Source organism: Genypterus blacodes, unplaced genomic scaffold, assembly GCF_046128005.1.
Source record: "Genypterus blacodes isolate CSIRO-AG114 ecotype Tasmania unplaced genomic scaffold, CSIRO-AGI_Gbla_v1 ptg000019l_1, whole genome shotgun sequence".
Classification (NCBI taxonomy): domain Eukaryota; kingdom Metazoa; phylum Chordata; class Actinopteri; order Ophidiiformes; family Ophidiidae; genus Genypterus; species Genypterus blacodes.
Window position 1 is genome coordinate 3,924,369 of NW_027466832.1, and position 25,632 is coordinate 3,950,000.

General features: G+C 46.7%; 4 protein-coding genes and 1 long non-coding RNA gene across 12 annotated transcripts in view; 3 read left to right on the forward strand and 2 right to left on the reverse strand.

Annotated features, from left to right (window-relative positions):
- The first annotated feature begins 288 nt into the window (after positions 1–288).
- On the forward strand, positions 289–3,341 carry LOC142991460 (zinc transporter ZIP3-like). Its single transcript, XM_076141625.1, has 3 exons — positions 289–386; positions 1,337–1,662; positions 1,857–3,341. The coding sequence occupies exons 2-3, from the start codon at positions 1,456–1,458 to the stop codon at positions 2,607–2,609; spliced, it is 960 nt and encodes a 319-aa protein (XP_075997740.1). The 5' UTR covers positions 289–386; positions 1,337–1,455; the 3' UTR covers positions 2,610–3,341.
- A 301-nt stretch (positions 3,342–3,642) lies between these two features.
- slc1a8a (solute carrier family 1 member 8a) lies at positions 3,643–10,348 on the forward strand. The gene is made up of 11 exons (XM_076141622.1): positions 3,643–4,248; positions 5,671–5,750; positions 6,076–6,291; positions 7,358–7,400; positions 7,490–7,697; positions 7,938–8,037; positions 8,800–9,033; positions 9,119–9,313; positions 9,595–9,729; positions 9,875–9,977; positions 10,190–10,348. The coding sequence occupies exons 1-11, from the start codon at positions 3,997–3,999 to the stop codon at positions 10,331–10,333; spliced, it is 1,710 nt and encodes a 569-aa protein (XP_075997737.1). The 5' UTR covers positions 3,643–3,996; the 3' UTR covers positions 10,334–10,348.
- LOC142991461 (uncharacterized) lies at positions 5,841–12,479 on the reverse strand. Of its 4 annotated transcripts, none has more exons than XR_012960886.1 (3): positions 12,406–12,479; positions 9,460–11,173; positions 5,841–9,326 (listed from the first exon to the last, which is right to left on the reverse strand). It is a non-coding gene; the product is annotated as an uncharacterized LOC142991461 (long non-coding RNA). The 4 variants fall into 4 exon arrangements; XR_012960888.1 differs by having other exon boundaries at positions 5,841–8,069; positions 8,370–11,173; XR_012960889.1 differs by having other exon boundaries at positions 5,841–7,159; positions 7,782–11,173.
- Positions 12,480–16,980: 4,501 nt separating this feature from the next.
- Positions 16,981–18,680, forward strand: pdzk1ip1 (PDZK1 interacting protein 1). The gene is made up of 4 exons (XM_076141594.1): positions 16,981–17,246; positions 17,560–17,677; positions 17,832–17,918; positions 18,015–18,680. The coding sequence occupies exons 1-4, from the start codon at positions 17,180–17,182 to the stop codon at positions 18,085–18,087; spliced, it is 345 nt and encodes a 114-aa protein (XP_075997709.1). The 5' UTR covers positions 16,981–17,179; the 3' UTR covers positions 18,088–18,680.
- A 521-nt stretch (positions 18,681–19,201) lies between these two features.
- patj (PATJ crumbs cell polarity complex component) overlaps positions 19,202–25,632 on the reverse strand; it is a 61,792-nt gene continuing 55,361 nt past the window's right edge. For all 5 annotated transcript variants that reach the window (XM_076141586.1, XM_076141589.1, XM_076141585.1 and 2 more), the window contains 8 exons: positions 25,612–25,632; positions 25,333–25,525; positions 25,059–25,096; positions 24,738–24,860; positions 24,422–24,526; positions 23,726–23,829; positions 21,747–21,870; positions 19,202–21,614 (listed from right to left, as the gene is read on the reverse strand). The exon at positions 25,612–25,632 is cut by the window's right edge and continues 66 nt beyond it. In XM_076141586.1, coding sequence (XP_075997701.1) covers positions 21,468–21,614; positions 21,747–21,870; positions 23,726–23,829; positions 24,422–24,526; positions 24,738–24,860; positions 25,059–25,096; positions 25,333–25,525; positions 25,612–25,632 — 855 coding nt within the window. In that variant the 3' untranslated portion in view covers positions 19,202–21,467. The remainder of the gene's footprint in view (positions 21,615–21,746; positions 21,871–23,725; positions 23,830–24,421; positions 24,527–24,737; positions 24,861–25,058; positions 25,097–25,332; positions 25,526–25,611) is intronic.

Here is a 25,632-nt window from a genome sequence, read left to right on the forward strand (position 1 = left end):
GACTTTTTCTGTGTTGAAAGATCATTAAAATGTAATGAAGCACTAATCAGTGACCCTGAGCCCTGCAGTGCCTATAAACTTGTCTGCTAAACTCTGACCCACTGAGCAATCATCACTAGAGAAAGGAAGTATTACATGCTGTACTGACTTTAAATGCTTTACGGGTTCATCACCGGGTCCAGCCCCGTGACCACACACGCACACACCTACGCACACACGCACTCACAACCTGACAGCGGCACTTTGCCTCCAGCTTTAGTGTTTGGTGTACATTTGCAGAAATGCTAGTACGCGGTAAATAGCCAATCAGCGCCCGGCCTGCTTGTGACGTAGAGCGGAAGCGTTTTCCTGCACCTTGCGCGAGCGGCAGACGGATGTATTCACAGGTAAATACGGTCGCCATAACGTAACATTGACATTTAAGTCCGTGTGTCCTCTTTTTAATTAGTTTCCGTCACAGGACAGCATGAAGCTAAATGGTATTTTGTGTCGTGATCAGTTTAGCTGTGAGTTTGACGCTTTGGTTTCCGGGATGAGCAGCTAACAGCTAGCTAAACATTAGCTATCAAGTTAGCAAAAGGGACTAGCGATGGGAGCGGATATGTGGCGAATTGTGCTCCAAATAAAATTAGGAACATTTTCCAGAAAGTCCGCCGTAGGAACTAAACGTGTGTTTAAACTTTTCCAAATATAGTAGACGTTTATGGGCAAGTATAAAAGAGGAGATATCTAACGCACAAGTCATTATGTTTACAATTTGTCATAATGAAGCTGTTATTTTGGAGGTTCATCAGGAAGTCCGTTGTGTCGGGTGTGAATTAATCAGCAGCATCAACAAACAACATTAACATAACGACAAAATACTGACTCATGACGCTAATAACCGTGTAATAATATTAATATATTTGTCTTAGGGTAATATTTCTCTTATTGAAGTATTATTAACACATTTGTTTCCATACTGATTTAAGCATGTAATAGTGTTAACTTCATTGATTCGAACACTTTATCTAATAATCAAACTGAGCGGATGTGCAGTATCTTTACGTTTCCTCCGAGAGATGAGTAGGATGACATCATCAACTTCATTACTCCTCCTCCTCTGGCCAGCACTAAACAGCTGCCGCAAATAATCCTTTTAAACAAATGATATTACACGTTCTCTCTGATACATTTGTCATTTGATTCAGTAAACCTTAGTTTTCCTTATTAATTGAAATTTTTTTTTTTTTTTTACAGTGTAGAATAAAAAAAACATAAATATCAGTGTCAACAACAACAGATCTTTAATCTGGTGTATTTGAGCAAAATCAGTTGAATTATGTGTGTGTTTCAGGTGAGTCAGCTCAGGTGACGAGCAGCAGTGGAGTCCAGAGGAAGCAGCAGAGCGGAGGTGTGAGTGTGTGATGTGTTAGCTGTAGCTGCTGCTGAGAGTTTCCCGGGTGGATCTTCGAGATGCAGATCCTGCTGGCGAAGCTGCTCGGCCTGCTGGGATTGTTCGGCCTCATGCTGGCCGGCGTGCTGATCCCAGTGCGGCTCCTGCTGGTCGACTATGACAAGGCGCACAGGCACAGGAAGGCTCTGGCTCTCTGCAACTCCTTCGGCGGAGGCGTGTTCCTGGCAACGTGCTTCAATGCCCTGCTGCCCACCGTCAGAGACAAGGTGACCGCACACACACGCACACACACACACACACACACACACACACACACACACACACACATAGAGAGAGCTGTTAGTCAGAGCACAAGCAGCACATGATCATGCTTCAGTCGGGATGCACTGATGAAATTAGAGATGGAGGTTCAGGTTGCTGATGTTGCCGTGTGTGCGTGTGTGTGTGTGTGTGTCCTCAGGTGGCGGATGTGTTCACACAGCTGAAGATAAGTAGCGATTATCCTCTGGCTGAGACCATGATGATGCTGGGCTTCTTCTTCACCGTCTTCGTGGAGCAGGCCGTCCTCACCTTCAAGAAGGAGAAGCCGTCCTTCATCGACCTGGAGACGTTCAACGCTTGTGCCTCGGAGGCCGGCAGCGACTCGGAGTACGATACGCCCTTCATCTCCACAGCGGGGCGTGGCTCCGAGGCCACGCACGCCGCCCGTCGCTCCCGCGGTCACCAGCACAGCCACTTCAGCCCAGCAGAACTGGCGGGGGCGGGGCCTCTGCGGCTGGCCGGTCTGGTTCTGGCGCTGTCGGCCCACTCGGTGTTTGAGGGCCTGGCGCTAGGCCTGCAGGAGGACGGGGCCAAGCTGGGCAGCCTCCTCCTGGGCGTGGCCATCCATGAGACGTTGGCCGCCGTGGCGCTGGGTGTGAGCGTGGCCAAGGCGGGGTTGGCCATGAAGGACGCCGCCAAACTGGCCGTCACCGTCAGCCTGATGATCCCACTGGGAATAGTGGTCGGAATGGGCATCGAGTCGGCCCAGACGGTGGCGGGCAGCGTGGTGTCCGTGGTGCTGCAGGGCCTCGCAGCCGGAACCTTCCTCTTCATCACCTTCTTTGAGATTCTGGCCCATGAGCTGGAGGACAAACGGGACCGTCTCCTCAAAGTGCTCTTCCTAATCCTGGGTTACGCCGTGCTCGCCACTCTCGTCTTCATCAAGTGGTGACAGAACGTCAACAGTCTAAAGTCCAAACTGTCGTGACTTTCAGCTAAATGAAGGTAGTCTCACTGTGTAGATGTTTGTGCTTCTCTTCAGGTCTGTAGGTCTTTCAATGGATCCATGAACACGAGTTAACGCCTCTGTAAGCTCCTCTACAGGAATCTAGAAGTTAAGTTTACGTATTAATATGTTGACCTCTGACCTTTAGCCTCATTATAGCATAACACCGTTCTACTAGGGATTCCAAGAGATCCGTTGAGCTTTTATGTTGGTGGGCAGAACTTAGAAGAAACACCAACATGGATCCATAAGGGTCCATTCAAAGACCTACACACCTGAAGAGAAGCACACACACCTACACAATGACACAACTTACCGAGGTACTACATTGATATAAAGAATCGTTCAGTTTTGTATAATGTACTGTAATAATGTTTAGACACTTTGAGACTGAGACTGAAACACCAAAGCCAATCCGCGTCTCAGGCTGTAAACCTGCTGCTTCATCCTGCTGTTTCCTGTTTCCTGTCTGCTGTTCAAACACACTGGAGCCCTTTAAACACAGCCTGTGTCCACTTCTCCTTCACTCTTGTACTCTTGTTTCTGTGAAGGATGTGATTTATGCTCGTGCTCATTTTGTGATTTGGATCAGTTTTGTATTTTTGATAGTTTGTCATCGCAACGTGTGTGTGTTAGTTCTTCCTCCTACAAAGCTTTAAATACATCTTTAATCTGAAATGGCGTCTTTTTGGGGGTGTTTGGGGGATTTCTGCTCTCCATGATCGTGGCTTTGACCTGGTTTGACCCCTCAGATGTTATGAATCGACCTCCTCTGATGATGATGACGTCATATCCCTGCAGTGTGGGTGCAGATGTGTGTTGAGTTGGATGGTGACCGTTGTAGAACATCACTCGCCGTCACCACAGCACCTGAATGCCACTTAAAGCCTTCATGTCTTTGCTCCACAGTGTCCTCTGCTGCCACCAAAGCCTCACTGCAGCTGTGTGTGTGTGTGTGTGTGTGTGTGGTCACCAGGCTGGAGGTCTGATCTAACTCCTGGGTTGCCCGTTTGAGTTGAGTTGTATTTCCCTTAAAGGTAAAAAGATGCTGAAGACCACATGTCAGTATCACAGCAGGTTCCTTCCTTGGAGAGTCCTTCTGTAGCTCCAGGACCTGCTGAGCCTGACGCCACCCACAGCCATGGCGTGTGAGCCTTTATTGTAGGTCTGTAAGCCTCTTAGTCTTTGTAAGTCTGCCTGGCGGGAGGAAGACCTCGGGCTCTGCAGGCTCCCGTGAAGCTATGATGATTTAATCCTTTGTTGGTGAACGTGAGCTCCTGTTTGGCTCTCACACTGTCTCGCACACGCACACGGACACGGACACCCTGGAACCATGGAGGAGCTGCTCTTACCCGGCGGCGAGGAGGAGGCGCGCTCCGAGCACAGTTCCTACATTCCAGGAGTCGCGAGGAAAACCATGGGGGAGCGCCTGCAGAACTTCCTGGTGGGGGCGGTGAGCAAAGAGGTCTGGAGCAACGTGAAGAATTTTGCCCGGAGAAATGGGCTGCTGACCCTCTCTGTCATCGCCGTGCTGACCGGCTGCACGCTGGGCTTCATGCTCAGAGGGACCCACCTCTCCACGCAGGTAACGGGTCCAACCCCGGGGTCAGGGGTCACGGGGGGCCTCTTTAAGGCTGAATCAGTAGATATGGCAGAGTGACTGATCAGACACTTGCACCTGCTGTTGCTGTAGAAATGTGTCGGAGTGAATTAGTAACAAGTATTAATCCCTCCATTCAACAAGAGGCTGGAGATGCCGCCTCACTTCCTGTCCCCACTAAGGTCTCACGCTGGGGAGATGGAGCTGAAGCAAGAGTCCAATTATTGATTTTAACTGAGCTGAAATGACATCATGAGGTCTATACATCATGTAGCTACGTAGTTCACCCTCTGTACTCCATGTGACCTTTTGAGGTTCTTGTTGGAGGCAACTTTCCCAAAGTAAATGGAGAACAGGATATGCAATTCTTTGAGATTTGCTCATCGTTGTGATTGTAGGTGTTTTTGTTTGTGTTATTGACGTGTCAGCTCGTGCTCGTGGCGGTGACTCGTGGTGCTTCCTGTCCACCGTGATGCCGTGTTGTTCTTTCCCTTATAACCTGCTGTGTGTGTGCAGCTCAGTGATGGTTTTGCCATCTTAATTAAATAGTTTCTTGCTTTCTGAACGTTTATTGATGAAACTGATTAACCTCAGAAATCCTGCAGTTCCGGCTTGACAGCAGGTCCGGGGGTGTTTCCAGGATTAGTGAACCGCAGGGGGTGCAGTCCTGACTAGGGGGGCGTGGCTTATCACCTTAATGTTTTTTCATTCACCACGTTTCTATTATTTCGTCTGTACTGTAATTAAAGCAAAAATTGCAACTCTGCTTTATATACATGTACAGTGTAGATGGACAAACTTGGACTTTCAATCTAATGTATTTGAAGTCACAATTCTGCAGTAAATCTCAGATGAGCAACTCAAATATTGTACAAAATAGAAACAGTTGGGCATAATAAGCCCATATATTTTGTCCAGTGCATTGATTTTTAGCGCTAAGAGTTTCATGTCTGTGTTTTGAGTTTCCTTTGCCAGGTTTTGTGTAAATAAAGCCGTTCCTCCTAAAGTTAAGGCAATTTTTTGCATTCATGATCATCAATGTTGTACATCTGGCATGCAAGAGTTAGCGTCTCTTTAAATATCCTGGCCCATGCTCCTAGCCCCGCCTTATATGGGCAGACACCCTAAATATACATCAAGGGGATCCTGCAGGTACGATGACGCTGTTTAACAAACAAGGTGAGGCGGAGCTTCATATTTCAGCCACACCAAGGTCCGGACCAGGCTAGCTGAGGAGCATAAGTTACTGTGGCGATCAGAAGTGAGGCAGCCTCATGACATGGAAGCATCAGAATTGAGTCTGAACCTGGCGAGGTGACCCCTTAATCTGGCTCCATAGTTCAGGACCAGGTCCATTAATCTGCAGCTGGAGCAGAATGTGATGAATCTTATTGCTTTTCTTCACAGGCCAAAATCTATTTCTCCTTTCCTGGTGAGCTGCTGATGAGGATGCTGAAGATGCTCATCCTTCCTCTCATCACATCCAGGTACTTAAGCCACAATGCAGAGAAACAGAAAGCTGTTTTGATGATGTTTTTTAAGGTCAACAACAACTGATTCAAAAAGGTTTAATGTTTTCAAATGTATTCATGCATGAAGTATAAATGTTGTTTATTTTCATTGCTGCTGGTCATACTCCCAATTAGTTCAAGTTTGTCTCAGTTAAACACAGATTTGGTCTGAGTCTGTGTTAGCTTGAGATTAGCCTAAGTAAGCAGTTTGCCTCTTCTCATCTGATTCTGAGAAGGATGCAGAACAGGGTGGAGGTCAAAGTGGGGCTGATCCTCTAACAGAAGTGTGTTCTGTGTGCAGTTTGATGTCCGGCCTGTCCTCCATGGAATCCAAAGCCTGCTGTCGGATGGGCGTCCTGACCGTCACCTACTACCTGTGGACCACCTTCATCGCCGTGGTGGTCGGCATCATGCTTGTGCTCATCATCAAACCCGGCGTCGGCACAGAGGTGGAGAGTAACCGGTTGGGGGGCGGCCCTGTAATGACCTCAGCTGACGCCCTGCTTGACCTCATTCGGTGAGCTCCTCCTCCTCCACAGGGAGCTGGAATGAATTTGTTGTGCTGAAACGTACAGTCGATGCTTTAGGGTCCTGAATGGGTCGGAGCCTCGGACCCTCTGCTTACCCGTGTCTCATCTTATCTGATTGATTCTAGAACAATGTAGGCTGAGATGGTCTTAACTACTTTTGTCCAAATTAAAATTTCATTTGACTCCAGTTTGATCTCAAATTGTTCTAAACCCGGTTTGGCTTCATTGGATTCCAATGACATTTTACATTTGCACTTTCAGTCTTGTACTGGCTTTAGTTCGTTCTCAGTTGAACTCTGATGGGACTCCGGTGGTCACTTCCCCCTCTGGTCTGGTGTTTGTTTTTTTTTTATCTCAGCCTGGCCTCAGTTTGGCTACAGTTTAGTCTCAGGTTGGTTTCATTCTTGTCCATGTTTGTGTCAGTTCTGGCCCAGTGCTCTTTGTCATTGGTCCCCATATCATCTCAGTTTGACTCCAGGGATTCAATTGTGCGTCTTCACCTCACCACAGCCCAAAAGGTTTTTGTGCATTTTCGTTTGAGTGTAAATAAGCAACAATCCACCACTAGTCACCTGAAATCAACAACACACTGAATACACACCCACACACACTCCAAAATCCCATTAGGTTATAGGCTGATCAGTGTATTTTGGGTAATCCTGGGGGGATAACTCACAGATTAACTGAGTCAGTGTTGCTGGGATGCAATGATCTCTGCTGCGGCACGTTGGCAGACTGCAGTCTCGTGCCTGACCTAAAGGCCCCGCCCCGTCACGAGCCGAGTCAACCTTATCATGCTCTTGACCTCTGGTCAGGTGATTACAGCTTCTTTAGGACAGACTGGAGCCAGACGGCCTGTGTGTGACAGTTAAGACAGAAACAGACTGCCGTGGAGGTTTTTGGATAAATCGCAAATGCTGTCCCTTTACTTCTTCAATTATTGTGGCACTGATTAAGCAACATTTTGGAGTTTGCATAAGTATACAACCCGTGAAAGTTGGTGATCATGCCGTTGATCAGAGAAATAATGTGATGTTTCTTCTTGGCCCACAGAAACATGGTTCCCTCGAACCTGATCGAGGCCACGTTTCAGCAGGTAAACCCCTCAGCTTCAGACTGAACCTTCACCTCTTCATCCTTCCATGTTCTCTCCATACTTACCTGCTCTTTGCCTCTGTTCTTCAGTATAAAACAGACCTGGTCCCCATCCTCAAAGTCCCCACCAAGACCATTCAGCCCAATTTCGTCTATGTGATCCCTGACGAAAGCCACCCCAATGGTCGCACCGTGTACCTGGAGCTGACCCCGCCCCCTGAGATCACCTATAAGACTATTCCAGGCAGCAGCCAGCAGATGAACGTCCTCGGCATCGTGATTTTCTCTGCCACCATGGGTGAGCAAGGCAAACTAATCCACCAAATACTGTTTCAAAATCAGCTTCATGTGATTGAATGAAACAAGCCAAACACGTTCTAACCTCAAAAGGTGGTGTTAAAAAACGGTTGAGCCTCATTTCAGTCATAGAAAACACACTGAACATCCTCTTTCATCGGTGGTGCGTTCAGGTACCACTCTGCTAGTACGTGAACCTCACATGGTGGCATTGATGGGGGTGTGGTCTGTGTTGGCGCAGGTCTGCTGCTGGGCAGGATGGGAGAGAGAGGAGCTCCACTGGTCAACGTCTGTCAGTGCATCAACGAGTGCGTCATGAAGATCATCAACGCTGCAGTCTGGTGAGCTGAAATCATCTGACATCTGCTGGCTGCTATAGAACGGAACAGGAAGTTACTATAGGACAAAGATCTATGATACATACAGAGGGTTCAGGGTCAGAGGTCAACATGTAAGTATGTAACTAAACTTCTATCTTCATGTAGAGTCCATTCAAAGACCTACAGACCTGAAGAGAAGCACAAAGATCTACACAATGAGACAGAGAAACAAACAGAGTTCAGAGGTGAAGGAGATGAAGATGATGAACTTGTAACAACAATCTTAGTTTGGTTTCTACCTTATTTCTTCTTCTATGGTCATCTTTATACACAGTATAGTATGTATGTGCTACCTGCAGTAATCCCTCCTGTCAGACAGAGCAGGTCTTTGTGGATCTGACCTGATGACCTGTGACGGTTGGTCATGCGGGTTGAGTGTGCCGAGCTGTGACATCATCATCACCATGTGCTCTGGCTGTAGGACTCCGCCCCAAAACAGATTACCAACAGTTGACACCTGCAGAGCTCAAACATAAACAGCCTCTTAATACAGAAACGCTTTACACCTGGAGGCCAAAACTCCACCTAACCTGACCCCTGACCTCTGACCCCTGACCCCACACACGTTACAAGAACACAGAACAGAACTTGAGATAAATATGAAGCTATCAGAAAATGTAACCTATCGTGGTTATAGTCTGTCTCTCTCTCTCTCTTTCTCTCTCTCTCTCTCTCTTTCTCTCTCTTTCTCTCTTTCTCTCTCTTCCTCTCTTTCTCTCTCAGGTACTTTCCATTTGGGATCATCTTCCTGGTGGCAGGGAAGATCCTGGACATGCAGGACCCGAGCACTCTGGGAAAGAAGTTAGGCTGGTACGGCATCACCGTGCTCGCCGGGCTCTTCGTCCACGGACTCGTCCTCCTCCCTTTTTTCTACTTCTTACTCACCGGGAAAAACCCCTTCACCTTCATCCGAGGCCTCCTGCAGGCGCTGGTCATCGCCCTGGCAACCTCCTCCAGGTCAGACGCGGGCTAGCGGAGCATGCTGGGAGATTTACACACACACACACACCCGTGAGTCCTGATTGGTTTGTTCTGTCTGCAGCTCTGCCACTCTGCCCATCACCATGAAGTGTTTGTTGGAGAACTGCAACGTTGACCGTCAGATCGCTCGCTTCGTGCTCCCCGTGGGCGCCACCATCAACATGGACGGCACGGCGCTGTACGAGGCGGTGGCAGCCATCTTCATCGCTCAGGTCAACGACTATGAGCTGGATTTGGGCCAGTTGGTCACTATCAGGTTAGTCAAGAAGCTATCCATGTTGAAATGAATGAGGGAAGACGGAGAAACACCAGAGACAAAAGTGGAGAAATCTGAGGGTCAGAAAAGTCAGCGACCCAGCAGTGACACATTTTCACAAAAATCAGTAACTCAAGTAAAATCACCAAGAATGTTGCTTTAAGAACTCAGATAGCGTTGGGTTCAAAGGTCACAGGACACGCAAACAATGAACTCTGATGGTGTCTTTGACCAGGAATCAGTTTGTTTCTCTCTCTTTCTCTCTCTCTCTCTCATTGTAGCATCACAGCTACAGCTGCTAGCATCGGTGCAGCTGGGATTCCCCAAGCTGGTCTGGTTACCATGGTGATCGTACTGACATCAGTGGGCCTGCCACCTGATGACATCACGCTCATTGTGGCGATCGATTGGATTCTGTAAGTGCTCACATAATCCTGTGGATAAATTGTAGCAATAACAATCTAGAGCCTGGGAGCCTGCGAGTGTTCCTGACCTCCAGAGAGTCCTGAATGCTCTGTGATTAAACATTAACCATGTGCTGTCACTCTGTCTGCTCCGCAGCGACAGGTTTCGGACGATGATCAATGTTCTTGGCGATGCCCTGGCAGCAGGAATTATCGCTCACCTCTGCCGGAAAGACTTCCCCCTCGGCAGCACGGGAAAGGTAAAGAGCGACATGGAGCCCCAGAAAGAGTTTAGAATTTGAACACCAACGTTTCCCAAAGTTCTGTTGGACACAAACAGAAAGACAGTGTGGGACAGCCAATCAGAATGAATATTCACCTGATATCCAATCAGTCGCCTCCATTGTGATCAAATGTCACTTACGGCTTCTTCAGGCTAACGTGTCTGTGTCTGTGTCTGTTTCCTCTCCAGTGTGTTCCATCCTACGGCAGTAACGGCAAGAGCACCAGCGTCAACGTACCAATGACAGAGATCCACACGCACAAAGACTGCATGTTTGAATCAGGCGGCGAGAGGCACGAGCACACCGTCTACTACAACATCTGCCAGGTGTGACACAGGAAACGTTAATACAAACCAATCAGGAGCTCAGGCAGACGACTTCCTGAGGACGCAGCGCAGACGGGAGGAGCTGCAGGTGCTTCAGACACAAAAATGCCACGCCTTCACGCTCTCTCAGGTCTCTGATTGGCTCGGCTCTCTGCAGGCTGCGCTCTCATTGGTCGAAGCGGAATCCTGTTCAGACTCTTGGCTCCATGAATCCAAGTGCTCTTCATCTCCTCACGCAGACTGAACCTCCTCCGTGGCGTCTTGGACCTGACAGCATGCTGGCATGTGTTCTCATTGGCTTCGTTTGAAGTCACAGCCTATGTGCATTATTTAGATTTTGTTGTTTGAACTTGAACATTGCTCACTAACAAAGTGCTGTGGAACTTGTGGAGCCAATGTGATCAGAAGATATTTGGGGTTTCAGTTCATCTCATTCCAGCTGCAAACTGCTTCCACCCATGTGATGTTCCTCTCAGTCAGGGGTCAGTAGTTTAAGTCCTCCAGGTGGTGGCGCTGTGGAGCCCTGAACACATCCTCAGCTTCAGCCACATCAACCAGACTTTTTAACCAGGAAGTGCTGCTCCTGCTGCTCTCGTTTGACTAAACTTCAGAGGGATTTGATCCTCAGACTTGTGGACATCGCGGCATTAACCAGCGCCAACCACAGCGCCGACCAAAGGCCACCAAAGGCTTTATGGCGCTACCTCAGATAGAACTTTCTCTGGGTAAGGACAGTGACTGAGTGGACAGACTGGTGAAGGTGGTTCCTCTTCCTTGCAGGCTTCACTGCCCCTTTAATGTCACTGGTGTCGTCTAACATGTTGTAGCTGTTTGCTGTGTGTGTTTCTGTGGAGATAAGCATGAAACATTAATTTGCCTTAAACTGATGGTTGATCTTCTGTTATTTTTAATCCACAAACCTCCATGTTCATCTGCCAACAAATCACAACTTATCTGAATCTTACTGTGTTTTTATATCCAGCTTCTGTATCAGTCATGTGTTTGTATTTATCATTAAATACATATTCAGATGTATAAGCGTGTTCCTCCTTTACAGTCTGTTCCAAGGCGATACTGGCCTGACTGTAAATGCACACTGAAGGCTTTTATGGGTGTGTACGTATGTCTCTAATGTAAACATCTTTGCTCAGTCTGGACAGGAGGACACTGAGCTTCTTCTCACGTGCTGTCACTCTCCTCAGTGAACATTTACAGTCACGTCCTTGAGGAGTGAATCTCCCAGCATGCAAAGCCTGTGGACCCTCAGTTAACTGTCTTTAATCTCTGTTGTTTCCTCATCAAACTTCATTGTGGCTTTAATCTGAGCTGCAGGATTAACAGGTAGCACCTGCAGCTGCCTGACGTTGTCACGCTTCACTGCCGTGCAGCCTAAGAACACTTCATTGGATTAGAGCAGAGCTGTGTATGTATGTCAAAAGGTGGAGGCAGAGCGTCGTCATGACAACATGTTTCTCTGTGGATTGGCACAGCACAACTTTACACCTTATTGCTTTCGGGATGAATTAAAGGAACAATTCCTCTTCTTCCATAGTCAACCAAAAAACGTCTGTATGAAGGATCTCTGACTCTTTTAATGCAGCTTGGGGCTGTTTGAACTCTCTGGCCTTGGTGGAGGTTTGCGCTCTTATGCTGTCTTGTTTACTCTTGAAGTAATTGGACTGTGACTGCATGAGTACAGAAGGCTGCAGGACCACAGTGCCTCCCACTGGAAGTCAACAGGAGTTTATTGTCCCATATTTACACCATTTGATAAAGCCTTAAGTTGCCATGGCGAATCAGTGATCTTAGAAGTGAGTCAACTTTATGAAGTCCGACTTAGGCTCCAACAGAGCGATTGAGCCTTTAATTGTCACACACACACACACGGAGCAAAACATCAGCTACAGTAGCCAAGCTAAGGCTAGCAGCTAGAGCTACTGCTACACTCTGAGCGCTGAGCAGAACCTGTAAGCCTGTAAAGGTCGTGATTTATGTTTCGGTCACGAGAAGCTGAACACACAAACACACTGCGCTGTGATCACACACACACACACACACACACACAGTGAAACATTTACGTTCTCTTGGAAGGTTGGAGAAATCAATGTAGGCATAAATGTGCCCATGCTGCCTTCACAGGAGCCTGGTAATCTCCCACTGCAGTTTGTGACATCAGTAGATCAAAGTCCATTTTTATAAATGATTCACATCCATGCGTTTGATTTCACAAAACAGCAAAAAAAAAAGCACAGAGGGTTTGTGTTCATGATACAATGTGTGTGTGTGTGTGTTTGTGTGTGTGTGTGTGTGTGTGTGTGTGTGTGTGTGAGAGAGAGAGAGAGAGATGAGGCTGGGAACTGACCATGGACCAGCATCTCACTCTCTCTCAGCCGCTGAGCTCTAATTGAAATACGCCCCTCGCTCCCTAGGGAGCTCTCTGATTGGTTGAGATGCTTATCAGTCTGAAATGTGTCTGTGATCTTCCTCACTGTTCGTCTTTCTTCTATTGAAGCGTTCATTTCCTCATTCTACTGTCACACACACACACACACACACACACACATACACACACACACACATCCACACGCACACACACACACACACACACACACACACACACACACAGCTTCATTTTTTATATAGAAAAAAGGGGAAAGAGGAGAGAGAGAGAGAGAGAGAGAAGGAAGGAAGGTTGTATTATCACTACTATTGTTGTTAAACTTTATACATAGACCATGAGGTAGAGTGCAAGTAGATTGGAATTGCAATGATGTCATAGGGTACATACAGTTCTAACAGGATGATGTCAAGCGGCAATGTAGGCTAGTACCACTGGCATCATCATCATCAGGTTGTGATAGAGAGAGAGAGGGAGGAAAGAAACAGAAAGAGGAAAAAAAACAAAACAACAGAGAGAGGGCATCCCACCCAGAAACCCACACAACCCCACAGTCACACACACCCGCTCTGGATCACCTTGATGCAGAATGAATGATTGATGAATCCAGAAACTCAAAGACTCAATAAAGAAACAGAGCAGAAACACACTAACTAACTAACTAACACACTAGCTTACATAACCTCCCTCACAGCTCCTCCTGGGCTCCTGCTGAAGGGGGAGGCGAAGAGCAGGGGGCCGGAAAACACGACTCCGCCGGGGGAGGAGGGGGGTGGGGGTCCCTGGGGTGCTGCTTCCTGGGACCCGCGGTCCGTCATCCTGAAGGGATCGCCATGGAAACGGCGTCACGACACTCGGTGCAGACGCTATAAAAGCACCCGGAGCCCCACATCACCACGGAGCCGCACAGAGCCGCACAGAGCTTCACAGAGCTTCTCAGAGCTGCACAGAGCTTCACAGAGCTTCACAGAGCTTCTCAGAGCCGCACAGAGCTTCACAGAGCACCACGAGTTTCACGGAGCATCACGCCCTGCAGGTACGGAGAGAGGACGCTACGTGTCCGAGACTTTAGCGCTGATTCGACTTCATGTTGACATGTACATGTTAAGAGCACATGACGCGAAACGATCGATACATCCAGAAAATATGAGCGGAAAGAAAACAAACGAACAGCTTCAAATATTTATATTTAAATGAAGATTTTTAGAAAAATCTTTTTCAATTCATGTTTGATCCATAACCTGATGAGTCTTCATGTGGAATGACAGGCTGAATGTTATGGTTCAGTAAATGGAATTCCTCCTCAGCTTCAGCATCTTCATCATCGTCATCTCCTTCACCTCTGAACTCTGTTTGTTCAGAGGTGTGTTATTGTGTAGATGTTTGTGCTTCTCTTCAGGTGTGTAGGTCTTTGAATGGACCCTAATGGATCCATGAACATGTGTTAAAGCCTCTAACAGCTCCTCTTCATGAAGATAGAAGTTTAGTTACATACAAATATGTTGACCTCTGACCCTGAACCCTCTGTATGCTGTCATGATGTGGTCAAAGACCTTCAGACCTAATCAGAGAACCACAATAACACAACTTACAGAAAAACAACAACAGCGACGGAGTTCAGGCGGAATTTGCCTGAAAATGATGACATTTAGTAAAACTTTACTAACCTGTCTGTCTGTCTGTCTGTCTGCAGTTGTCCTCATCAGTGTGTCACGATGAAGCACAGACTGAGTCCATACGAGCTCGACCTTCACCAAGGTAAAGACAATGTTTGACCTTCACCTGATAGGATAACTAGAATGTTCCTGTACATGAACTACAGTCATGAGTATGATCAGAGGGGGAACTCATATCTGTCTCTCTCCCGCTCTCTCTATGTCTCTCTCTCTCTCCCTCTCTATGTCTCTCTCTCTCTCTCTCCAGGTTCTCAGCCAAAGGTCGGGCAGCGGATCTTTACCAACACTCGAGAGCGTTTCCGGCAGCAGAATGTGAACGGTGCGTTTGTTGAGCTGAGGAATCTCCTCCCCACTCACCCCCCCGACAGGAAGCTCAGCAAGAACCAGATCCTGCGCCGTGCCCTCGGATACATTAACTTTCTGACACAGATACTCGGAGACCAGGAGCCATGGCAGCACGGCGATGAAGGTGTTGGCGGAGCCACGTCACAGAGGATTCACTGGGGCCGAGCGGACAGCGTGGAGCAGGAGGACGGACTCCAGGGGGCGCCGTCGCCAAACTCCAGCTGTGAGAGCCTGCTGGAGGGAGAGTACACCCCTGACAGCCTGCTGGATGAGGAAGTACTCGCATACTTCACCAGCTAAGACAAAAGAACTGTGTCAAAATACTACAAGGTAGAAGTCCTGCATTAGGACTTTGACTGATCTACTGTGAGTACAATGTACGTATGAGTAAGTTTAGTTTCACTGTCAGGTGAAAAACTTGTATCTCCATTCTTGGAGAGTTTTTATGTTTTTTGAAGAAAATAAAATTGAAATGATGAAGGAAAGAAGGAAAGGAGTCGTTTCTCTCTGTGAGAAGCAAAGACGACGTCGTTCTTCTTTATGGGTTTCCTGATGTAATTTGATGTTCTCACCTGTGAACACGTGTGTGATGTGTTTTTATCAGCTGATCTGAAATAAACTAAATAAAGCAGTTTGTCTCTCACATGTGCCTCAGTTTTATTTGAATCCTTGATGCTGATTGGCCGACAGAAAACGCCAAACTCTGAATCTCATCTTTGATGTCTGGACTCAATCTGACACAAAATCAAATCATTATTAATCATTCATGTGCATTTTGAGTTTCTGCAGTAACTTTCATACAAGCATCTAAACGTCCACATAAATAAATAAAAAAGATTCATGATACATGAATCATTATTTACACCGGATTTACAGATTTTGTGAATGTTCCATTTAGTTTTTTTAAGTCAAACAATCAGCAACATAAAGTAAAAAAATAAGATCAACATCTTATCACGTATAGTTTATAACTTTATCATAAGTACACACAGGAAACTAAATGTTACAATGTCCAACAACACCTAAACGCAGCATGAGGCTATGCTAAGACAGGCACACACACAGGCACACACACACACACACACACACACACACACACACACAGACACACACAGACACACACACACACACACACACACACACACACACACACACACACTGGTTCACGTCTACGCACAACACACCAGAGGATAAATATGTCATATATACAATATATATATATTTATAACTGAATGCACATGTTGTGCACCTTTCAACCCGTCAGCCCCTCCCCCTCCCCCCTCCATGATGATGTCATCCATTCATGTCCATAATAAGCTAGAATTTGCATAATTTGTAAGAATGTAAATGACATGAAACGCTGCTTAAGCACATGGACCCAACTAAGACACACACACACTCGTGCGCATACACCCTCCTCCTCCTCCACCTCATCTTCGTCATCGCCATCTTCCTCCTCATCCTCTTCCTTCTCATCATCATCATCTTCCTCCTCCTCGTGTGAGGCTCAGCAGGGAGTTTTCCCACTGTTTTCCCAGTCAGCAGTCAGAGATGCTGCTGATAGGAGCTTTACGGCTCAGGGGGCGTGGCCTGCCACTCTAACAAGCCAATGATGAGTGGGCGTGGACCTGACGACTGATAAGCATCTCAGCCAATCAGACGGCTCTCAGGGGACAACAACAGGTCCCAGAGGAGCCAAGGGGGCGTGTTTCAATCAGCGCTCAATCAGCGCTCTGTGAGTATGTGTGTGTGTTTGTGTGTGTGGTGGTCAATCATCCTCAGTTCCCACACACACACACACACACACACACACACACACACACACACACACACAGACAGACAGACAGACAGACAGGTGAGTCATCAGGGAAGTGATTGTGTGTTGTGATTGGTGGATGTGTCTGTCCTTCACTCTGCCGCGCAGCTCTTCTTCTTCACTTTTGTTTATTCTGCATCTAAACTCAAAAGAAGAATCTTCACACGAGTAAAAGTTCAAACCCAAGGGTTGATTGAAAAGTTCTATGATATTCAGAAAAATAATACTTATTAATGTATCAGTATTATTAGTAAAACATTATTATTATTATGCCAAATTGTGTCAGGAGCATGTGTGTGTGTGTGTGTGTGTGTGTGTGTGTGTGTGTGTGTGTGTGTGTGTGTCTTGCTGAATCAAATCAGAGCCTCAGGTTGTTAGTGAGGGTTAAACATTGACAGTCACTAACCTGCTGCCCCACCCAACACACACATACCAGTAACACACACATAACACACTAAAAAGAACACACACACCAGCACCACACTCAGCTGGAGAAGCCAGCGTCTCCGTTCTCACATTCAGACTCATTTTCATTCCAATCTCGACGTTGCAGTTCCAGTTTGCCTTTTTTTCAGATTGATTTCCTGCGTTTGTTCCCGTCGGACTGAAGACCCACCATGGGAACCTTTGCCACTGTGATTTCCTGCTTGTTGCTGTCAATCGGTGTGGTGACGGCACAGACAGGTACGACCTGAAGAAGACTGAAAACACCTGAGCTGAAACACTGAGCCAAGTAACCACCTGATCACCTCTGATCACCTGCTTGAATTTCCTTGTATATCATATGTACTGTCTAACCTGTTTATTTCCTTGCCTAAGTAAACACTTAAATGAAACCTGGATGAGTGCAGAGCCAATATCTCTGACATGCTAATCCATTTAAATAACAAAATACAGTCTTAAATGAATGGAGCTCCTCAAACATTCAAAGTGCTGGTTTGATGTGATGACCTTTGATATGTGTGTGTGTGTGTGTGTGTGTGTGTGTGTGTTACAGCTAGGGACACCCAGCGAGCGTTGCCTCAGTGGCTCACCGGCATCATCGCTGTTGTTGCCTTCCTCTTCCTCGCCTTCGTCGCCATCCTGGTGAACAAAGCCTGGTGTGGGGAGTCCAGGTCAGTTTAAATACCACACATGTTTTACACAAGTTGACTGATAAGTTCTGCTTCTGGTGGAAGCATCATGAGGATGAAGCTCACAGACTCTGGCTGAGGCTCATGGGAGCTGCGCGTTTCTCTCCTTCTTGCGTTTTGTCTCAATTGTCTTTAGAGCGAGCTTCAGAGGCGACGCAGGGAAAGAAAGCGACTACACTACGACCAAAGATGCTGCCTGTGACAGCAGTCTGGAGATGGTCAGGTAGGAAAGCTTCATCATTCAGGTCATGCGTCACATTAATATGACTACAGACAGTATGTGTCATAATGTGTGTGTGTGTGTGTGTGTGTCCATCAGGAGCCCAGAGGACAGGAACGCCTATGACAACCTAACAGTCCATATCAATGATGAAAAAGTCACCACCATGTGAGGTCTCTGATTCCATTGGCGGTTCCAGCTTCCGCCAACTGTATGACTCAAGATGGCGCCGTTTCTGACGTCATATTCGTAATTTAAAGTAGTAGCTTCAGTCAGTTTGTCTCCACTTTGTCCTCCAGGAAGAGCAAATGTTAAAGAGTCGACCTTTCACAATAAGTGTGTGGAGCAGGAATGAAGCTAAAGGACCAACTGTTGAGGGGTTTTATTTTGAAAGGTCAACTCTACTGTGTGTGTGTGTGTGTGTGTGTGTGTGTGTGTGTGTGTGTGTGTGTGTGTAAATGTTATGTGTCCTAGATTTAGAACATGGCACTTGCATCAGTCAAACAACTTAGTGAAGTAAGATGAAGTCCAAAGAGGAAGAGTGAAAATGTCTAAACCACAGCGTCACCTGGAGGACAAACATTGCAGAGGAAGTGATGGCAGCCTCATTGGACTGGAGACACACAGGCGTGTACACAGCTTATCGGAGCCATGCCGGGTTATCAGACATCAGGCCTCCATGACACAAATCAATACGTATGTTTGGGAACGTTTCTGTATAATCATATCATTATATCTGGATAATAAAGACAAATCTCTCCTCCTCTCCTGCTGATGTGTTCTGCTTTCCTCCTCCTGCCGTCTCAGGGGGGTGGAGTTTACCTCTGGTCACTGTTGACATTTTTACAGCTTCATCAGAACTCAAACATTACTAAGATTGTATTGATTATTAACCAGTGATAGTGTGCTGATGTCAGGTGGAACAAGTTGTTGTTGCTGTATCAGTGGAGGCGTGTTAAAGCTGTGAGCTTTGTGCTGTCGGGAGTTATTATTTGAACTCATAAATCACTCACGAGGGGTTAATGATTGATAAAGACGCAGAGAGAGCAGCAGCTGAGTGATTTCCTGTTAAATCCCCCTCACACACACAGTCACGCAAAACAAGACAAATATATTGTCAATTTATAACATCAAGTTTCTCAAAGCTTCAGTGACAATTTGTCAGTCTCAACATCATACTTACAGAACCTGTTGCTCTGCCCACTTTTCTACTCTAAACCTATTACCAGGGCGATAAAGGCTGATGAGGTTCTTTAGAAACAGAATCCAGGCAGATCAGCAGGAAGTCCACTGTGCTCCTTACATTTTAATCAAACATAATTATTTACCACTAAACAGGTGGAACAGCATCAGACGCAGGAGACGCAGCCTCTTTGGATCGATATCCACGAAACACTGAAGCAAATCAAGCAGGACGTCAGGAAGGAAAGCTTACAGGAAACATGATCCATTCAAACCATCAGGCCAAAGACACTTGTTTGTCTCTCATTTGGATGAATGGCCGCGGGGATTACTGCGACGTGTGACAGCTACTGGCCTCTTTAATCGCACAAAAGTACAGCCAAGAAAAATGTGGAAATGTCACGAGGATTACATTGTAAATGCGAATTCAATGACAATCTATAACCATCAGATTATTACAGGTTTATTCTTAAAATTTCAGAGGCACGTTAGCGTGTTAACAAGCTAACAAGTCCAACGATTAGCATGTTAACAAGCTAACAAGTCCAACGATTAGCATGTTAACAAGTGTTTCCATTTAGACATGTGACGCTCTAAAGTGCAGCACTAACCTGAGAATGACACCAAACATCAAACAGCAGACGCCTTGTTCGGCTGTTTGAACTGTTAATTTGTTTTTTGGCACGTTGTGGCCTTTTTTCTGGGCGCGTCACATGTGCTGGAGACACGCCCACAAAAACACCACAAGCTGCCAGACACCAAACAGCTCGAGCCAATGGAGGCAAAAGTTACCACGTTTCTGTCTCTTACAAACACACAGAGATGCTAAACAAACAAACAACAAAAGTACAAATTAAAGTTCAGTGAGATCATAAAATAAATTACATTTCATCTAGTCTGATGTTTACATAAGCAACTAAAAATTAAGAGGATAAAAAGCTCAACATAAACTGGATGGATGCGTATAAAAACAGATCTGTGTTCCTTTAAGTCACGGCTGCATCCAGAAACACATCAGTCTGTCTCGTGGAAGACACTGTATCTGTTGCTGGGGCGAGAGGACAACTCCAAGCCCGCCGAGTCCTGTGAGTCATCTCCATGGCAACACCCAATTCTTCAAATTGGCATTCTGTGTGCATTACATTTACGTTTAGTTGAAGACGTGTGAGGATGTGATTCAGGGCCTCAACATACTTAAGCTAACATGCACAATGTGCGAGCAGCGTCCCAGCGTCACATACGCCATGTGGAGCTGAAGCATGAAACATTTCATCCACTAGGGGGCAGAGCAGAGCCAAGACTGGCACCAGGAAATCCTCCTCCAGAACTTCCAATGTAAACACACACTTGTTAGTACAGTCCTCAGCTCTACTGCCCCCTGTGGCTCACAAGAGTATTACACATGGTGGATGGTTGACACAGAGAGCACGCAGTGCGACCACGGATACACATGACCCAGTTAAACATAAATGTTTGGCTTTGCTGTGTGCAGAGGATTCTGATTTGGAGCCGTTTACATTCAAATAAAAAAAGTGATGATGGTGAACATTAAAGTGAGGGTGAAGAGGTCTTTAGCATGTTCTAACCTGTTCTCACTGCTAGAGGGCCTTGTTTAACTCAACATCATTCAGAAGCAAAAATTAGTCGCACAAAACTTAAATGCATCAAACTTTAAGTAACTAACTGTGACTTTAGGCTTAATAAATACTACCTGATATAACATATCAGGGTTTGCAACTTCATGCTTTCATCCCTCCACCGTCTGACGCCTTGATCACATAGAAGTGATGCAGTGACATCATTATGATGAGTTTTGCTCCAAAGTCCAATACGAGAAAACCTGCAGCTGCGCTTCTACGACCTTTGACCGCCCGATGGCACTTTTTAGAGGAGAATAGGATGTTTGGCTACACAACGACACTTTGGACACATGTTCTACAATAAACCTCAGATGTTTGATCAACCATCAGCTGTGATTCTTTAGGCCAGAATAAGCACACAGGTCAGACTGCATGATGACAAACTACATCTAACACACCTGAAGCTGTTATGATCATGGCGAAAACACAGCGGATGTTGAACATTTGCTGAGCTAAATAAAACGCATTTCCTCCCTGATGGTGGGCACGTTTAAACAGCTAACCAGTCTTTTGCCATAGAGGAGATGCTAAGCTAAAGCCTGCAAGCTTCCCTGGTGCTGATCCGGGTCGCTGGGATCTGGTTCATGTCCATGTTGGCACAGGAATTGTGTGTTGGCACTGTCTGATGCTGTTTAGGGTTTTTTTGCATGTTGGGAAGTTCAGAGTTTATGATCCATGCCGGTCCTTTGTCCAGGAGTCCAGTGTGTGTGTGATAGTGTGTGTGTGTTTGTTAGGACAGGATGTCCAGTGTGACCGTTCCTCTCTGTTTCTTCAGGATGGCCACAGCCTGCTCATGTGTGGCCCCCTGTAGGCTCTCTCCATTCACTGCCAGGATCTGATCGCCACGTTTCAGACGGCCGTCTACTGCTGCCGCGCCCTGTAACACACGCACACACACACAGGCGTTATTACAGCCTGCCAAGTCCTCATCAAGGTTCTTAAACCAACACACACATATGCAGCTTCTTCTCAGCTGAACACTTCACTCCTCTGTCACACAGGCTCCCACCTTGCTGAAGACGGTCTTGACATAGATGGGCAGGTCTCCGTGCGGACTGCCGAAGCCTCCGACGATGCTGAAGCCGAGACCCTCCGAGCCTTTTTCCAGACTGATGCTCCGAGGCCTTGGACCCCTGAGGGCCCAACAACAACATCAGACTGTCTGAACCCAAAGTAACACCTCAACCAGCCCAATAGTTTCCATGACGACCGACCAGAGTTCAATCTCAATATAAATTTGTATTAAATGTTTATAAATGGACATCTACATGTATAATATGTAATCACTGCTTTAGAAGTCAGTACTATGAAATTTAACTTCAGAACTATAGACGAAATGTATATTCTTAGACATATACTGTATATCAGTCATTCTAAAACTGTGGTACGCGTACCACCAGTGGGCTCACTGTAGTGGTACGCGGAGGAATCACATAAAAATATCTGAACCATGAGATAAATGAAATGCGACTTAAAATAAGTTGTGCGCAGTAAGTGCGCGCTTCGAAAATGTGCGATCTGCCGGTCTGTCTCGCGGACTAATGAAGTGAAGTTGGATAATTTCCTACGGCACACCTGACAATCTCTCGCGGCACACCGGTTGATAAACACTGGGTTAAAGCACAGGAGGCTTCGTATCGTGCCAGCCTCCGCATCACGAAAGCCGGTAAGCCGCACACAATCGGTGAACAGCTGATCAGCCAAAGAGATGGTACACCTTATGTGTGGCGAGAAGATCGCCAAACAGTTAAACTTGGTGCCACTTTCAAATGACACAGTGTCACGGAGAATAGGAGCCATGGCAGATGACGTTAAGACGGCACTGATTGAATGCACTAAAAATAGTCGCTATTATTCCATCGAATTGGACGAGACTACTGATGACGCATGTTTGGCCAATTTGCTTGTTTATGTTAGATATGAGCATGATGGTGCAGCTTAGGAGGACTTTCGGTTCTGTCAGGCCTATAAGAGTTATAAATAGTTCCCACATGCTGTGTGTGTGTGTGTGTGTTTGTGTGTGTGTGTGTGTATGTGTGTGTGTGTGTTTGAACATGCTGTGGGTGTAAGAGGGACTGCCCCATATAGGAGAGTTGTTCATATGAGAGAGTTCTAGTACCAATGTGTACAATGTGGATGTGACTGACAAAGGTCAGAATAAATAATATTCTGCTTCCTGTTTGCATTTTGCAAAGCAGCTGAATAGGGTCGGCCTGCGCTACTGTGTTTTAACATCGGCCATAGCGGTGGTACTTGGAGAGCCAAATATTTTCTGAGGTGGTACCTGATGTAAAAAGTTTGAGAACCACTGCTGTACAGAACTCCAAAACTTTCGCAGACTTCCCTCCCCTGAGCTGCTGACAACGCACCTCAGACCGTCTGATGCAGGTTAGAGGCTTCATCTGAGAGGCTGAACTCAGGGCAAAGCCTCCATGAACACCAGAGACCACAAACCTAAACATCAGCTCATCAAAGTAAGAATCACTTCATCAATGTATCCGTTTGTGATCCATTCATTCTGAACTGATGACATGTCTGTTATCTGCTCAGAGTCCAAAGTAATTCTTCAGAGTGTTGGTGTCTGACAATTAGAGAGAAATCAGTCATCCATCACATCAAAGATTAATGATCAATATATTCAATTGACCTGAATGATTTATTAATGCTCACATTATGCTATCAAATTCCTCCTCCTCCTCCTCGTGTGAGGCTCAGCAGGGAGCTTTCCCACCCTTACTTCAGCTACTGATAAGAGCTTTATGGCTCAGGGGGCGTGGCCTGTCACTCTAACAAGCCAACGATGAGTGGGCGTAGACCTGGCAACTGATAAGCATCTCAGCCAATCAGACGGCTCTCAGGGGACAACAACAGGTCCCAGAGGAGCCAAGGGGGCGTGTTTCAATTAGCGCTCTGTCAGTATGTGTGTGTGTGTGTGTGTGTATGTGTGTGTGTGTGTGTGTGTGTGTGTTTGTGTGTGTGTGTGCTCACTCTGGCTCTGCGGTGAGTGTGTCAGTATTGGCCGTCACTCCGGAGCTGCTGGACAAACTCTCCACCTGGCTGGCGATGGCACTGATGTTTGTGTCTGCTACCACCTACACACACACACACACACAGAGAAAGAATGTGTGTAAATTGCCAATTAACAAATCTATCAAATGAAAACTCCTCGATGGAGAAACAATAATGATCCTAAATTCTAATGACAAACTACAGGGAGAGAGAGAGAGAGAGAGAGAGAGAGAGAGAGAGAGAGAGAGAGAGAGAGAGAGAGGAACAGTGTGTATGTGTGTGTGCTGCAGGCTGATAACGCCTCATTAGCATAAGCATAGTGCTTTCACACTCCAACAATGCTGTGGTCTGCCTGCACACACACACACACACACACACACACACACACACACACACACACACACACACACACACACACACACACACACACACACACACACACACACACACACACACACACACACACACACACACACACACACACACACACACACACAGCATTTAATCTTACTGTAAATCATTACAAATTGTTTTCTCTAAATATTTTGACTTTATTCTCCACATGACACAGACCCCGCCGACCTCCAACAGCACAATACACACACTGACAGGAGTGGGCCGGCCTGCTTTGTGTGTGTGTGTGTGTGTGTGTGTGTGTGTGTGTGTGTGTGTTACCTGCAGGCTGATGTTGCCGTAGCTGTTCTTCAGTGTGTTGACCACCTCGCTGTGAGACAGGCTGTCCACAGACTGACCGTTAATACTGATGATCCTGTCTCCAACCTACACACACACACACACACACACACACACACACACACACACACACACACACACACACACACACACACACACACACACACACACACACACACACACACACACACACACACACACACACACACACACACACACACACACACACACACACAGTTAGACCATTGAAGGCTTACAAACACAGACTCATATGCACTCGGACACACACAGATCGTACCTTAAGCTGGTGCGTCTTGGCGGCAACACCGTTGGCCTGGATCATAGCGATAAAGATGGGGATGTCGCCCAGCGGACTGCCTTTACCCCCCGCTATGCTCACCCCGAGGGAGTCACTGACACCCTGAGACAAAGAGAGAGAGACTTCTGACCCTATAGAATCTACATTTTTTCATATTTTCATAGATTTGGTCTTTAATTCAACTCTCAAGGGAGGTCAAAGGTCAGAGATCAGGGTCTAAAGTTGTAAAATATCATCTCTTATTTGTTATGTATCAACTTGTATCGACCTGAGGTGTGTGTCTGTGTTAGATGATCTTACCCTCGTGATGTCCACTGTACGTGTGTCAGAATCTGCCACTGACCCACACACACACACACACACACACACACACACACACACACACACACACACACACACACACACACACACACACACATTACACACAATACACAGGTTATGAAGCACATCAAACCACACTCCTTGCTGAATCTGATCGATCACGTCCTCTAACCCGATCAATATGGTCAATATGAGCCCACTCACAGATCTGCAGCTATAGATGAGCAACGTGATCAATATCCCTGTCAGCTACCTGTGCTGTGAGCAGAGGACGTGAGGAGGTCACTGCTGGGGTCTTTGTTGTTGTTGAGGGAATGGGGGGCGGCAGAGGTCAAGGTTGGTGGGTCAGGGGAAGCTGGGAGGTCAGAGGTCACCGGGTTGGGTGTGGGGGACGGCTGTGTGAGGGGTGGAGCCGCGCCAGAGCTGCTCCCACTGACATGACTCATCTGAGGGCAAGAGAGTCAGGAAATCACACAAACATTACACAAAATGACACACACGGACACACGGACACACGGACACAGACACACACCTGGCTTCCATGCGAGCTGTG